Source organism: Styela clava, chromosome 1 (assembly GCF_964204865.1).
Source record: "Styela clava chromosome 1, kaStyClav1.hap1.2, whole genome shotgun sequence".
In the NCBI taxonomy this organism is placed as follows: domain Eukaryota; kingdom Metazoa; phylum Chordata; class Ascidiacea; order Stolidobranchia; family Styelidae; genus Styela; species Styela clava.
Window position 1 is genome coordinate 6,672,076 of NC_135250.1, and position 16,782 is coordinate 6,688,857.

General features: G+C 37.3%; 3 protein-coding genes across 3 annotated transcripts; 1 reads left to right on the forward strand and 2 right to left on the reverse strand.

Annotated features, from left to right (window-relative positions):
- The first annotated feature begins 2,658 nt into the window (after positions 1-2,658).
- On the forward strand, positions 2,659-4,583 carry LOC120345353 (uncharacterized). The gene has a single exon (XM_039414777.2). It carries the CDS (start codon positions 2,800-2,802, stop codon positions 3,565-3,567), a length of 768 nt encoding a protein of 255 aa, XP_039270711.1. The 5' UTR covers positions 2,659-2,799; the 3' UTR covers positions 3,568-4,583.
- Positions 4,584-9,584: 5,001 nt separating this feature from the next.
- LOC144425146 (zinc finger BED domain-containing protein 4-like) lies at positions 9,585-11,564 on the reverse strand. Its single transcript, XM_078114527.1, has one exon. It carries the CDS (start codon positions 11,562-11,564, stop codon positions 9,585-9,587), a length of 1,980 nt encoding a protein of 659 aa, XP_077970653.1.
- Positions 11,565-12,289: 725 nt separating this feature from the next.
- Positions 12,290-15,914, reverse strand: LOC120348482 (protein FAM210B, mitochondrial-like). The gene is made up of 4 exons (XM_039418607.2): positions 15,754-15,914; positions 14,417-14,693; positions 13,938-14,037; positions 12,290-12,623 (listed from the first exon to the last, which is right to left on the reverse strand). The coding sequence occupies exons 1-4, from the start codon at positions 15,836-15,838 to the stop codon at positions 12,531-12,533; spliced, it is 555 nt and encodes a 184-aa protein (XP_039274541.2). The 5' UTR covers positions 15,839-15,914; the 3' UTR covers positions 12,290-12,530.
- Between the last annotated feature and the right edge of the window lie 868 nt (positions 15,915-16,782).

The window sequence follows — 16,782 nt, forward strand, 5'->3', positions numbered from 1 at the left end:
TTTGGTGTACATGTGGTACACAATAAAATATGTGTTATTGTAATATTTTTGAGTTTTTGATTCGCGTAAAATGAAACATGCTCTGGATCAACCCAATGTGGAATCTCATCAATACCTCTTTTAAATCGAGTTTATTGCGTGCAATCCTTTCGCTAAAAAGGCAATGGAAAGCATGGAGAGTTTTAGAACGTTTACATGAACTACTAAATTGCAAGCAGACGTACCACGTTGTATTAACGACGAGTGGCATTTCTCTACCATATGCGCACATGACATAATAAATTTACGGCTAGAAATATTTGGAATTATGGGAAAGCATTGTAGTCGAAAGCTTTTTATTTTTTATATTGACATTTAAGAATTTCTGACTAGCCGCCCAGAATTGACGCAAGGTGGGCTGAAAATCCAGTTCACAGCCTAGGCGCACATTGATCCACGTTTACGTTTGTATTATGGCCGCCAAAAAAAAGAAAAAATATATATTTAAAATGATTCAACAGCTATTTGCGAAACCATTAGGCAAAACATATGAACTACGACGTATGTTTGCGAGCGCACGATGCTGTAGCATGGTCAAAAACACGTTTTTCTGCTTTCCATTATGACGTCACGGACTCGGCAGATTCGATTCGAGTCCGTGACCTATTACTCGGATTCGTCGAATCTCTGTAATGCTGGACTCGTCCCATCCCTAGTTGATAGATGCCAACCTCATTATCATATCATAAGTTGTAATCTTATATCACGCGTCTCTCACCCACGTTTAGATGCCTGGCGCCTCGTACGTTTGCCTATAGCAGTTAACCCCCAAATGTACCCCATTTCATGTTAAAAACATGAAAACAAAGTTAATTTTTCCCAAAATTCGAACAAAGACTCCCGTTTCAATCAAATTAATTCACTTTTAGGAAAATAACAAGTTTCGTCCGGCCATTATCAAATTGAAATATATTTTATCACGATATTTAAACACTAATTATGTATATGTAAGTTCCCATCCGTACGATATTCATAATTACGCATATTGAGATAATAGGAGTTTCTGTTTATAACGTGAATCACGAGCTCACGTTTACAGTATTTAATTAGATTTAGGATCAACGTATAAATACGACTCAATATCTTTCAAAGTTAAGCTAGTCTGGATAAATGTTTTAAGATTTGTATTCTGTGTATCGTGCAAATCTGAGAATAAAATCAAACAGAGTTTTCTAAAGTTTCTTCATTAACGTGGGCATTGAAGCTGAAGGGTGAACGGGCGATTGGCAGTTCTGAGACGGTCTACGAAATAGCAATATACGGTGACATCACATTCATTTACCAATTATATATGCTATATGCCTATATCGCAAAGTCATAACGGAACTTACCCAAAAAACACCAGCTAATGTGACAAAGATTCAGTTGAAGTCGAGATACCCAGATGGAAATATTGCGGTAGAACTTTCCACCAAGACGTCCCATAGAATATGCTCTACATATAAAGACTTTGGCCATCATCCCACCAATAGACTATCAATACTACATTTGAAGATAGCCTAATCGTCACTATACCCCTACATTGAACTGCGTACATTGAACAGCATATTCAAATATATCAAAAATATACTAAATTAGAAAATGTTTCAAAGATCTTGCTTTCCTCTGCAGTCTCCGAGAGCTTGGCTAAATTATGATATAGCCTTCAATTCAAGAACAATTGCAACCTGAATTTAACTTAACGACTGTCGCGCGTTTTTGGTATTTATTGAACTTGTAAGTCGGTAATACTGACAAATATTTTATATATCTCATCATTGGCGGTGAAAATAGTTGGTCTTCATCGATAGTTTGAATATATTGCTGCCAAGTTGTATTATGTGCAACTTTAAAAATATGATTATTGTCACATATTTAGTCATTGTAGAAATACAAATGGGGTGGAAGCACGCTCAATATAACAATTATCATCCCCATATAATAAAACATGATTAAATTTTAGTTTGATTTTTAAAACAATACAGCGATGCTCAAATATATGGACACGAAATCCAAAACAAAATATCAATTAATCTCCGCGTTTCGCATAGCGTCGGGTTTCGGATGCAGCCGTCACGGTTGGCGGATTAAATACCGTGTTCCTATAAGAACAAAAATATAGCAAAATTTTGGATAAAATATCAGATCTCATAAAATTCATAGAAAATTCAGGAATAACTAAAAGTAATAAATAGCCTTCTAGCAAAAAATACAATCTTTATTACCCACTTAAAATGTCAAAGTCAAGCGATTTTTTTCATGCCACCAAGAAGAAAAATACCAACAAGTACAAAATAGCAAAAAGACCACAGGTTCACTTCTTGTCTCTTCATTAACATTGTTTTATCGCAAGTTTGAATTCACTGTGACTCATACTTTTCCAGTTCACTGATTTTATGAAATATATGACTCGGAACCATTCAATGCTCGGGACTTGAAACAGCATCGAATCATGTAAAAATAGCACTTCGATATAATTAGAAGGAAATTCAACTCATTTATATCGCATGTTTAGTGAAGGGTCTCAGTCTAGGTTAAATAATCCAAAAGTTAATTTAAATTTAGAAGCTATCCGAAAATATATATACGGTAATAATCACTAGATATCGCACTTTCGGAAGTTTTCGGATTTCGGGATGGTCTCCAACGGCTGACTGCCCTTCTCGTTTATTCGTGAGCGTGGTAGTTGGTTTGGTTTTGCGCACTTGTTCGTATCTGCTTGAATCGCTGTTACAATTCTGTTAAATTTTCTTCATATCACTCTATAAGTATCAAAGAAGTATGAGTGTAAAATCAAGAGCAGATTATGTCTACAAAGCCAAGCTTGCTGAACAAGCAGAGCGATATGACGACATGGTAAATGCGATGACAGAAGTGGTAAAAATGGACGACGAATTATCAGTGGAGGAACGGAATCTGCTTTCGGTTGCTTATAAAAATGTAATTGGAGCCCGTCGTGCGTCGTGGAGAATAATAACTAGCATAGAAGGAAAAAATGAATACGAAGCTGATAAAAAACACAGCATGGCCAAGGAATACCGAGTGAAGGTGGAACAGGAATTACAAGACATCTGTACTAAAATTCTGAAAGCCTTGGATGACCACCTCATTCCTAAGTCTAAAACAGCTGAATCCAATGTATTTTACTACAAAATGAAAGGTGATTACTATCGTTATCTGGCAGAATTTATGCCTGGCGCTGAGAAGAGTGCCGAATCAGAAAATAGCCTTGCGGCTTACGAAAAGGCACAAGAAGCAGCATCTAAAGATTTGGACGTTACTCATCCGATTCGCCTTGGTCTTGCTCTAAATTTTTCGGTGTTTTACTATGAAATTTTAAAACAACCAGATATGGCGTGTAAGCTCGCAAAGTTAGCTTTTGATTCAGCTATTAAAAAATTAGATACTCTCGCAGAAGATTCTTACAAAGATTCTACCTTGATAATGCAGTTGCTTCGTGACAATTTAACGTTGTGGACCTCTGATGACAATTCTGAACAGCCATCGGAAGGTGGTGATGTCGACGATGCACCGCAAGATGAAGCTTAATAGATCAAGTCGAGTAATATCACAAAAATATTAATGGAATAAACTGATAAAGCAATAAACATTCAATTATGCTATAGGCTATTGCACTGTACCACACTAACTGGCCCATTAGACTTTGTATTCGCATGTTATCAAGATGTATTACTAGTTGACCAATTAAATTACCAACAAAAGATTGTAACTAAGTCATTACATATACCTATTATGAGTCTACTATATCAGTATATGGCTGTATATATTTTTTACTGTCTAGTCGGTGTTTTCTATGGATACGACTTGGAACTGATAATTATGGTCTATTCTCTGTACCGTCATTTTTTTGTTACTTTTTTTGAGTTTTAGCAGGTATAATTTGTCAAATGAAACATGAATATTGTTTATAATTGAATTATTTTGTTTCCTGATCTTTGGGGCTTGTTGCTTTTGGTTTATAAACAGTATGAGGTATGGCCTGATAGTGAAAGCTCAAATTCATTATCTGTTAATACTTTGGTGGTGCAGTACTTGAAAGCGTAGTCAAATTTATTCAGCATTATTTTCAAAATTATGAACCGAGTTATGTATTGTAATGGCTGTATTTTGCTGTTTGTCTATTTAATTTTCATTGGTCATCCCCAGATTTTAGGTGAAAAAAGTGGACATGAAGTTGTTGGTAACTTTGTCGAAGAAGCAATTCATGTTTCTATTGCTTCCTTTTTTTTTTTAAGTCTTCTATTGGATGACCAGCTGCTCAAAGATAAATATATTTCTTTATTTCGAACTTGTATACCTGATAATTGTGGCACATTAGTACATTTGCACAAGAGAATGGTAATGCATCAGTTGCATGCACTGTGTGAATGAATTGACAGCTATTATTTATGCTATTAAATTAATTGGTTAGATATAATTATTTTGGCATTACTCGCTTATGATATGTTCGCAATCTGCAAGTTTGTGGTTTCAACCTTAAATTGGCAAAGGAGTGAAATTTGATTCTCGCAAATGCATTGAAATAAAGGCTTACTGTAAACATGGATGTAAATTACAACCTTCAATCTGACTGAGATTAGGTAGAACTTCAGATAGAGCCTTCATCTTGCTATTATCCGCGACTCTTATTTGTTCCAGTTAGGGATGTAAGCTTCATATGGCTTCTGCACGACGTAGCGGCGTTGTATAAAAGTCGACCAAACGCGTTTATTTTTCTGGCTTTTTCCCCCCAAGTCGTAACACTCCTGGTGTATTGGTCACAGTATTAGAAGACATAGCGATTTTGTTCCGCTACTCAAAATGTTAAGGTTGAGAAATCTGTTTATGAGCTCTTCAAAGTACGTAAATAATATTGTATTTATTTATAACAACATTATTCTTTATTAAAAACGTACGTCCGGGATGTTAACATCCTATCATTGCATCGTTCAAAATGTTAGTGTACGGATGAATTTAGGAAGTCTCTTTCAGATGAAAACAGTCATCCGGTATAGTTTGCAAACAAAAATTTATGTAAAAAGTAAATATGTAACTTTATGCGTACCTTTGCGTAACAAAAAATAAATTTTCGTTTCGTTTTATAGTTGATGTATTATTTCCTGCAAGCTTCAATCATTCTTCAGTTCTTTGTTGTTACTTAATCACAATTTATACTATAGTTTTACCAATTTGGAAGAAACTTAACAATATTATGATGTTATATTCAGTAGAATCAGATTCGGAAATATTCGAATCGGAACATTCTGATTCGAAATTACATCCCTAGTTCCAGCGACTCTGCATTTGATCCGTGATTTATATGGTATTTATGTATTTTAGTTATTGAGAAAGGCTATATCATCTTTTAGGTATAAAAGTTCGTAAACGTTTGCCTCTATCAAGTCTTAATAATGCAATCCAGGCCACCGGCAGTTCATGCAGTGGAAGCGTCTCAGTTCTAGAATAGGCTTATTTAACATGGCGAGTGTAGTTTCATTGTTTTTCAAAAGCGACTTTCGCCTACACCTACACCAATGATTCTCACCCGTCAAGGATATAATACGATTTATTTCGGCATTCAGGAATAGGTCAAACGATGTTTTTGGCGAAATTTGAGTCGCATCAACTCTTGTTTTTTTGCTATTTGGCGTGAAATGAAAAACAGTCTACTTCTTCTACGGCAGTGGTTATCAACCTGTGGAAGATTTTTAGGTAAATTATTGCAACATTCAACTTTTTAATTGGCTAAATTATGCCGACAACGCTTTATCTTCCAAACTGTATGTATTCGCTGAACGGCTTTTATGAATGTTTCCCCGGGCATCAATTTCCTTGTTTATTTCCATAATTAATCAGAAAAAAGTCAACAATGACGTAACAATCGCAATTTCTGCAGTCGCTCAGACCAAAGCGTATATATCAGTGGTTCTTAAACTTTTTCGAGCGCGACCCAAATCTGAGTTTTATGAATACTCGCGACCCAATCCTAAATAACGCAAAATGTGTTTTTAATGTTAGTACAGTTTGACTCAAATACAGACAACTATTTATTAGAAACAGTCCATTGACTCAGTGAGATTGATGAAACTGAAATTTCCTTTTCCTTATATCTTCAATACACAGCTCTATTTTACTTAACGCAATACGCAAGTTGTCACGGGTATCGAGGCGATTGCGAGCTTAGTTTTGATAACCGTCAGTGCCAAATATCCTCGCTCGCACAAGTGCCTTGTCGCGAATTGTAGCAGAAAAGGCGTCCGCTGTCCGTCGCAAACACGACATCCTAGCTGGCCTTCGGTATCTCTCGCAACATACAACTTTTTACTCATCAAATGTGCACACACTGCTTCGTTCGCGGTAAATGGTGCCTCGAGATGAAGTCACATTTTCTCTAGATATTGAATAATCTAATGTCGAGAAGCGAGCTTTTTTATTGCGTCGTCTATTACAATTTACATTACCAAAAAGACACCCATTTTTGGTTATTTTAATCCACTAAGACGACATTCCACGCGGTCAACACAACGACAAGCGACGTGCATGGTTACCGATACCATAAAAATAATACACGTGACTGGCATATCAGAATTGTGATGTAACAATGACCTCAAGACAGTTCTTTCCGTGAATGAAATTTTATATTTCATTATTTGCAAATACCCCAGAGTTTAAAAGCTAAATTGAAACATTGGGAAAGCTGAAAATTCGTCCTTCTCCTCTTAGATTGCCCTTGCATTGACGACCTTGTCGCGACCCATTTTTAAACCTTCCGCGACCCATGTTTGGGTCGCGACCCATACTTTAAGAACCACTGGTATATATAATATAAGCGAGGCAACGCTCAGACAATGGACGCCATCTTGTGCCTATTGTTCTCGACGGCGTCTTATGAGAAGTTCCAACACAATTATTGAAACATACCTATTATTTTCACTAATATTTTAGATAGAAAAATTTTGACGGTCGCATTTTGAAGTAGAATCTTAGCCGCACATGCTTATATCCTTTCATGTTGGCCAAATTACATTTATAGTACATTAAATTGTCTTTGAAAAGTATACCGGTTCCGAGTTACTTCCGAATTAAATTGGTCATTTAATCGTCATAATTAACCATTTGACAATGTTTTCATTATGATGTCATAGATGAAAAGTTGTGTTTATTCGTCGAAGTTACTGGCCGACCCAACTTTGCTTCAATGGCCGTTTCTATTTTCTAGTTAACATTTTTCTTCTGTCAAGCTCCATAATGCCCTACTGCTCAGCTTTTATTAATAATTTTAAATACTTTGCATTAATTTTCCGAAGATGACAAGTGGCAACACTCTAAGATTTAGGTGAATTTTAGTCTAATAACTAGAATTTTAACTAGAATATAATTGGTCTCTAAGATTTTAGATTATTTCTTAACTCTGCGATAACGTATTTGGGAAAAAGATGAGACTTTGATGAAAATTCAACATTTGGAAAATAATCTCTTTTGGATAATCTTTCTCCAAAATATCAGACACTTGTAAAAATTGTAGAGCATTTGAAGCTAAAAGACAAACTTAATTTGAATATGTTTAACCTTCTTGATCAAAAAAATCAAATTGCCAAAATCAAATTTGGCACGATTCAAAGCACTAAACTGTTCACAGAATGTAGCTTGATTGGGTCAATGTTAAATAAACATTGAATGAAAAATACATGAAGATTTTTTAATATATCTTTTTAGCTTGTATATAATGTGTAGTTCATTGTTTTATATTGTTCTTTTCTGCAAGTTACAAAATAAATGATGACGGTAATCTATGTCCTTTTTTTGAAACTTTTCATAGCTGGCAACCCTACTACTACCTGACAGCCTTCGTAATTTTGCCGGTGCGACCAAACCACAAGACGCCGAAAATCGACGACTGCCTGGCATTATTACGTAACAAGACGATTTGAGCAGAACTAACACCAACGTTATAAGATGTGCATTACTGATTTTGCAATGCAGCTTTTGGTTTTGAGGCTTAAATTTCTAAAGTCTAACCGCTTGGGCCCTCCCGCGACCGCGGGGGTTTCGGGGGTGGATGCTACGCCACTGCCTGTATCCGTACCCACTCTGGCTCAGCAACCCAATAGGCACTGTGTTAGAGAAGTAAGTGGGTATATTGTATTGTATATAACAGATGTGAATGGGCCCTTAATCATATAGCTAACATCGGCGTCTCGTCCGGTTACCCGACCATGTCTGGTATGGGATTAGTTAGCAGGTTATTATTTGTTTCAGACGCATAGACTTGATGGTAGAGGACGCCGTAACCAACCAGTGGTTACGTAAACCACCCTGCGGCGGCGAGGATTCCAGCAATCCTCTCGCACCTAAATATCCCCCACGGGATTCGAACCCACTCACGGTAATCAGTGGAGCGGTGACGAGCGTATTCCTGACGCTTAACACCATGCGCCACACTTCTGACAGCGTACGACTAACGCCACCTTACTAGCCTGTAGCAAGAGTCTGGTTTAGCAAGCTTTCCCTAGAGTCACATTTACAAACTCCCCAAAGAAGAAGAAGAAGTCTGGAATATGCCAAAGTTGTTAAAATCTGATTTTCGCAGTGGTCGGAGATAGAGATGTACCGATACCACTTTTTTCACCGATACCGATACCGATCCGATACCAACGAAAATGACCCGATACCGATACCGATACGCCGATATTCAAAATTGCCGATATTACCGATATTCCGATACCGATATTCTAATAATATGTAACAACATCAATGTGTATATATGTACATAATGCTCTCTGGCTTACGAGACGATTGGGATAAAATACCTGTATGCATGCAGTATTTACAGTGAATAATATTTCAACTTGAAAGTCGGATATCTCAGAACACGGGAACGTGTCAAAACTGCTAACGGTTTATTAAAATACTTGAATTAATTGCATCATAATTTGCATTCCAAAAGTGTACGTATACAGAGATAGGGGTCAATCCGGCTAATTATAGTAAAATGTAATAAACGACGTAAAAATACCATCATAGATAAATTTGATAATAATTTGAATTTAAAAAGCTCAAAGCGGCAATAAAACGTCATGATACTAGACGACATAATATCCGTTCATGCTTCCTGGTCGCAAGGATAGGGGACCCCGTCCTCGTTAGGTTCGTGGCACCGCCCGTAATGTGCTAATTTGGGCACCGTGATGGGTACACCCGAAGTATGTGAACCAAGATGGCGGACACCGGAACGTGGTATGTGTACCATAGGACCATAATTTTATTCCAATTTTAGTTCTATCACGATTTCGGGGACTAGCCAAGTAACTCCCGTAGTATTTGTACTTAAAATTATGGCCCAACCCTAGCCTGGTACACATACTACGTACCGGTGTCCGTCATCTTGGTTCACATACTTTGGGAGTATCCCGTGATGCGCTGCGTTCGCTCTGACTCCCTAATCTCTAAACCACACTGACAATCATCAAATTCTGACTACAACAAAAACTACACTGCCTTTCAAAAAAGGCCATTTTTATTTATTTTATCACAACAACGAATTGACATCTGTCATTCAAGATACTTTAATACTGAAATTCAAAATATCTCAGATTATGATTTGAAAACATTAGCTCCTCAGCAGTATCAGGTGATAGTCTGTTTCGATGAGGCGTATAAATATTTCCGCCAATGCTAAATAGTCTTTCACTTTCGACAGAAGATGGTGGGCAGGAAAGATATTTGTTTGCCAGAGAACTCAAGCAAGGAAATATCGATTTATTTTGTTTACACCAGTATATGGGATTCTCGTCTTTTTCGATTCGGCGACATGAAACATATCTCTCAATCTCTGAGAATAATGTCAAAGATTCGCTTCTAGACGATTTCTTATTAGTGGCATGATCCTCAGTTTCCATCACAAGACAATCATAACATTTTTCGAAATCCAAATCACTAAAGTCGTCTTCACGCGGAGGCAAGTTACCGTTATCACTTCCCGACTCCGTCCCACTTGAGCATGATGTTTCACTTTCGCCTGTATGAATTGCAGCGTCTAATTTGCGTTTCTCGAGCGTCTCCAACAATCTTTGGCGGATGGTACCTCGATGAAACTTCGAAGTTTCGATAAGGCGTTCCGCCCCAAAAAGGACGTCTTTATGCCTTGGGTCGAGGAATGTTGCGAGAATACAATTGTAGCTATCCATGTACTTTTGAAATCTTAGTTTTGCCGAAGTTTTGAATGAAGTCAGTGTCCCACCAAGACCATGAAATCTCGGTCCAGAAATTGCTACATCCAACAAGTGCATGATATATTTAACCTGTGGAATTATTTCTGATATCGTACTTGAACGAGCACTCAGTCGAACAGTAACTTTGTGGAATATTTCAAGGAGTTTCACTAATTTACCCATTAGATTCCACTTATTAGCATCGATTGTTGGTAAGTTAGGAGTATCGAGTACATAATTTGCAATAGCTACCTTTTGCTCAAACATTCGCTCCAACATGAGGTAGATACTATTCCACCTTGTCGGAACGCTGTTGAGGAGCTTATGCTGCGGCAAGCCATGCTGCTTTTGAAGTTTGGTGAGTTTGTTATTAGCCAGCGCTGAATGACTGAAGTGACTAACGATTCTTTTGCATTGTTCAAGCAATTCTTTAATTACATCTTGCTCCAAAATAGAATCCTTAAGGACTAGTTGGAGCGTATGCAGGAAACAAGGCAGAGCATCATAGCCCGTGTCCGCTATACCTCTCACCATATTTGATCCGTTGTCTCGCGCAAACACGTGAACTTTATAGCTGGGAATGTGGAATTCATGTAATACCTGATAGATAATATTTGTGATATTTGCAGAAGTGTGAGAATCCGGAAAATGAATTGTGCGTAGCACAATGACGTTATCTTGAAAATGTTCATCGATCGTATGGGCAGTAATGCTTAGAAACGGCGTGTTGTTTATACTTGTCCATATATCGCTGGTAAAACTTATATTTTCTGAATGCTGGACGATCATTTGAACTTTCTCTCGAACAGATTTATAGATTGACGGAATCACAGTTTCAGAAAAATATTTGCGACTAGGGATATTGTATCTGGGTTTTGTATGGCCCATTAAACGTTTAAAGCCCACGTCTTCAACTATTGAGAACGGCTGACAGTCCGTTGCTATCATTTCTCCAATTAGTCGGTGTAAAACCTTGGCTTCAGAGCTGTTTATGTCCCACAATTTCGATCTTGAAAAACCTTCTTCTACGCTGAGCTGTGATTTACGATCGCGGTTTGTTTCTCCAGATTCCGACTGAAATCGTTTAAAGTACGTCTCAACACTCGTACCTGTGTGCCTTTTGGCCTCTTCCTCTCGAATTCTTCTCTTTTCTGCCTCGAAATCTTTTGGGTGGTAAATTTCAAGGTGCTTTTTCAAATTTGAGGTGGTAAACGATTTTGAGGATTTCCCGCCTCTGGACACAATGCCACCACACAGCTCGCATTTAACCTTACATTCATCTTCTTTTACAACTTCAAAGAATTTCCATACCACACTACGCGATGGACCAGCCATTTTCGCCAATCACTCAGGACAAATGCCGTTGAACCAGGAGAGCGGCGAGTAGACAGGTTTTAGCAGGCACGGGCAGATTCGTTTTACTGATTCAAACATCACATTATGACGTAACAAAACAAATCGACCAAGCGTCAAAACATTCAAGGTGCACAGATACACAGGCCATAAATACTATTTCGATGATGTTTCAATTACCCATGTTAATAAATCATTACTGGCGAAGTTCATATTTGGGTTATGCTTGAAGTGACCCCTTGCGGCGAGCCGCCTGTAAGTGGGTTTGCAGAAGCCGAAAATATTATATATATGATTTCAGCTCCCAAGAACCGTAAACTAACTTGTACCTCAAAACATTCTACATGAGATCTGAGAGCTGAATATATCGGTAATATCGGTATATTTTTAACCGATACCGATACATCACCGATACCAAAAAAATGGCCGATATTGCCGATACCGATACATCGGTACATCTCTAGTCGGAGATGGAAGTATAAATTTTCACAACCCGGAATCGGAGAAAAAAAACTATTCTAGGTCAACCGATTGCGAATTTTCTTCCAGTTGGCGGCCCAGGTGCTTACCATTCACTTTTATCTTGTTTCGTGCATTGTGCCTCGTTTTCCATTGACGAACAAAACAAAACTGATAGTGCACGTAAAAAAGCATCTCTTATCAAGTTGACAACGATGCCAAACAAGTATTAAATTGCAGTCTCCATACACATTCAAAATATTGTATTATATTTTAATAATAGTATTAAACATTATTAATAGGACCGTAAGTATTATACTAACGGACAGGTAACATAAAAAATGTCCTTACACGCCCTATCGGATAGACGACTGAGAGAATTTATAGGCAGGGTTGCGGCGAATGGCCTGCATTCATGCTTTGGAGTTATTGCAGATCACCCAATTCAAAAGCATAAGCTGACGAAGTCACTTCATACAACAATGCACTTCATTTGTTCTTGAAAAATCCAATTTTCCTGAAGTACTTTACCAAAATAGGCACTGACACAAATGTAATTCCAATTCGAACAGGAGCAAAAATCTGGAAGACATTTTAGACAATAATTTTATTATATGGGTTATTCAAATATTTGATACATATTGAAACGGAATACTCAGTCCCATGTATTATCAACAACTGAAGGCAGCGCTTAGTGGGCTGAAGAAAGAAATGTGAATAAGAGACCATGCACTTGTGAAATGTGAAAGAAATCCATGACGCCCATATTACCACTGGTACTATTAGTCTCCACCAGGGTGATTTCGGACTTTGCTTCTACAGAACTAAATATGGCATTAGCATTTGTTTACTAATGAAAAAGACTTTGCGGCTGTATTGATTTTATCAAGTCGGTAAAAATCGGTAAACATCAAACACGATAATCTCAACGGCATTTTCAGAACAAGAAGACGGCGATGAACACCTCACGGCGAAGACTCGTTATCGCACCATTTTTGCGTTTTCCCCCTTTACGATCTAGTTAGCGTATAATAATAATTATTTGTGCCGACTGGTGACATTCCGATAAACTGGTTGCAACAAGCTTTAATTTTAAAAGTCGTGCCTTGCTTCAATTTACATTAAATGATTTTCGCGACATCATTTGCGATTAATTTGGATCCAATATTATTCGTGATTAATTTTAGTACTCTTACTGCACCATTTTTCGAAAAACGATGTTATATATCGCAAAACAAGGCGAACTGTCACATTTATTTTCACTTCCGAAAGATTACATATTTTTCGTTGTTCAAGTCGAAGTCCGTTTCTATCGTTCAAGATCGACATACGTTTGATCGAGTGTGTGTGGTATTTCAGTCGACGATAAATTAAAAAACTTATTGAGTTTAGTTTAAGTATTCTCGGCACTAACATTAATGATTTAATGCCGCTTGATATATATTTTTGTATTTAACCGTTTATTATTAAAGTGTATAAAGCAAGTTTTAATTTAGCATATCAGCATTTAGAGATTACCGTACACACATTTTGAACAATTCAAGGGAAAAGATATTGTAATGTTCTTAAATTTCATTGTCCTGGGAAATGCCTGTTTTTACAATTTAACAACTAAATCCATCAATGTGGGAAAATTACCACTATTCAAATAAGTATAAAAATGAAATAGAATTCGGTATTCTGGATTCGATTCAACTATTCTAGAATAGTAAATATTATTCTATATTGCCCATCCCTAATTAGGCGTTTCGCACATTGTGTGTTTACAATCAACAGTCATGTACATACATCCTGTCCACTATATGTATCTATTATGAATCATCAAATATGCATGCAAACATTATAAACAATCGGGTGACTGTTTATTTCTTCCAAATTTAACAGCATTCAACTTACCTTATGCACTGCATATGCAATCATAAAAGTGCTAGCTCCAGTTGTAAATGAAGAGCTTTCAACTCCAAACCAATTAAACAATGATGCCATATCAACACCCCTGAATAATAATTTTCCAATTTATGTAACAAGAACAATAAAAATAAGCTTTTTAAGTAGTTAGAAATGTATTCCATGAATGATGATCTATTGCAGTGATTGCCAAACTGTTCCCTAGTTAACTAAACCCATACCCAAAATGGACTGGTAACTGGACGAGAGTAGTCTGTGGTTCGCCATATGATTAAACTGTCTTGTCAGATTTCTTCCACCGCTCTGCCCCCATTAAATATGAAGTTCCCATCCACTGGTCTAGTATTTCCAGCATTGTTCAGTCCACCATGTGAGAAATTAAACAAAACATGTAAGCAAGTGTTTTTCCTTGTCTGGTCAGCATTGGAAAACAAATGAAAAATCCTTTTTCTTTTGCTTCTACTTACATGTATACTAGAGAATAGAAGAATCCCAATGATGCAAGTGATATAGTAATGTGGAAAGCCATTCCAAACGCACCATATTGAGTTGTTATTATTTTAAGTCTATCTTTTGAGGTAACTTTTTGAGTTGTAGTGGATTTTTCATTGTCTGCTTCAGGACTGTTCGATTTATCGTTCTGAGTGGAATAACATTTGATGCTAGTACTGCATAGGCAAGGTAGTGAAGTCAATTCAGATGAAAAATGAGTCTTTTTCACAACTAATCGTTTCAAAGAAGTTCCTGTGTAAAATGTTTTGATTCAGAAAATTTCACAAAAACGTATACTTCATCACCAAACAAATGTGTTTCAAAAAGCCATAATGATGTAAAATAATGAAGCAACTAAGTTACTATCTAGGTGCATGGTTTACAGAAGCCCTGGTCCATATTATGGCTAAATGGTATCTATTGTCAAAATGGTGCTTCTGAAGTATGTGTACCAATATGGAGGTAACTAATTTTGTTGGTCTATTTTACATGAAGTTGTGTAAAAGGACTGAAACCTATTCGCAGGAAGATATTTAATTGGCTAACACAGACAGTCCCCGAACTCGTAATAGAACTAAAATTAAGAAAATCTGAATAAAATTATGGTCTAACTCTAACCTGGTACGGTACACATACCGGTACTATGGCAGTACCATCAAAAATATATGGCATTCAATAAAATAAGCAAAGTGGCCTCGTTGTGTAATGTCTGATAATTTATAGGATAGGATAGGATTTACATATTTATCCCGGGGGAGAGGAAAGCCGATAAGACGGCTTATCCATATGGCAAACCACGGCCTCTCGTCCGGTTACCATTCCAAGTCGGGTATGGGATTAGTTTTACTGTATTGTTTGTTTTCGGAAGCATGGACTTGGTCGTGGAGGAAGCCGTACCGGTAACCGACCAGCGGTTACGTGAACCACCCTACGGCGGTGAGGAGTCCAGCAATCCTCTCGCACATAACCATCCCTGCATGGGATTCGAACCTGCGAACCCACGCAGAGTAATTAGAGGTGCGGTGGCGAGCGTATTCCTAACGCTTAGCCCGTTGAGCCACACCGCCGCGCCATATAAACAGACAGGGGGGGGGGGGGGTATGTACAGTTAGTATAACACACCAATGAGCATAGCATGGAAATTTATGAAAAAAGAATCCTGAAATATTACATATCATCGGGATAAATATGTAAATCCTATCCTATATCATGATAAGATATACTGATATATGAGACATGAGAGTGATATGGCTGAATGATAGATCAGTGGACTAAAATAACAATGAGCAAAGAAAACACATACGTAACTTACCTAATCTTGACTGGAGGTCTGACTGAATAGATATCCATCCTCCTCGTCGGAAGCAAGCACTCCACAGACTACGAGTATTATACATTTCGAGTCGTTGAAAATGAACTGAAATCCAGAGATCAGACACCCGGCGAATGCATCATTTGCATAAATTCATTGTTTGTGTTTTTGGGGTTAAAGGTTAAATATAAAACCTGTTCCAGTTTAGTGGTCATCAACGACTAACATACCGTGGTCATGTAAGTTCATTTTGAGTACATGTGATTTTCAAAATTCAATAACGTGGAACAAAAGTTTAACATTATTCATGATACCCTTTTATTTTTTATAAAAAAAATTCGGCATTACCGACTGTTGCATTTCTTTTTGTTGCTTTTGCAGTTTCGAGGACATTCTTCCTTACTTAATTTACTATTTTGTCGATAATCATGTTTAAAGAACTTGATAAACTTTGTTTTTGCCGGGATTTCAATCTTTTTTCTGCCTACAACCAGAATCACTATCGCCCAAGCTTCACATTAGAGTTTTTATCCTCTAATATCAATAGGATTGTTTGCACTCCCAAGTTTACATTAGCAAATCAACCCAATTCACTCAAAGAAAGTGTTAAAATTACGCATATTATCACAAGCTAATATGAGTATAACAGTAGGTTGGAGTAATTGCATAGCATGAGCGCGAAGCAGAACTTTTCACTGGATCACCACCTGTATTATGGTAATTTGTGAAGTAATATTGTTTCGTTTGGATCTATAAAATTGCGCTAGCTATGCACATCGGTAAGATAGGTCACAAAAAACGCTTAACTGGAGTTGAGACTGTGTGGGAGCAGTCGTTTTTAAATGTTCCACGAGAGGCCTATGTAGGGGAGATGCGGGTGACTTGAGCCACGAGGATACTTGTTCCACCCCCAAAATGAGCAACATGCATTACTAATAGAATGCTCGCGCGCCCTCTGTTGGTAGGTTGTGTCATTACTTTATATTTGGCTGTGAGAAGCAGACGTTCTGTAGCTCTGGTGGAAAACAG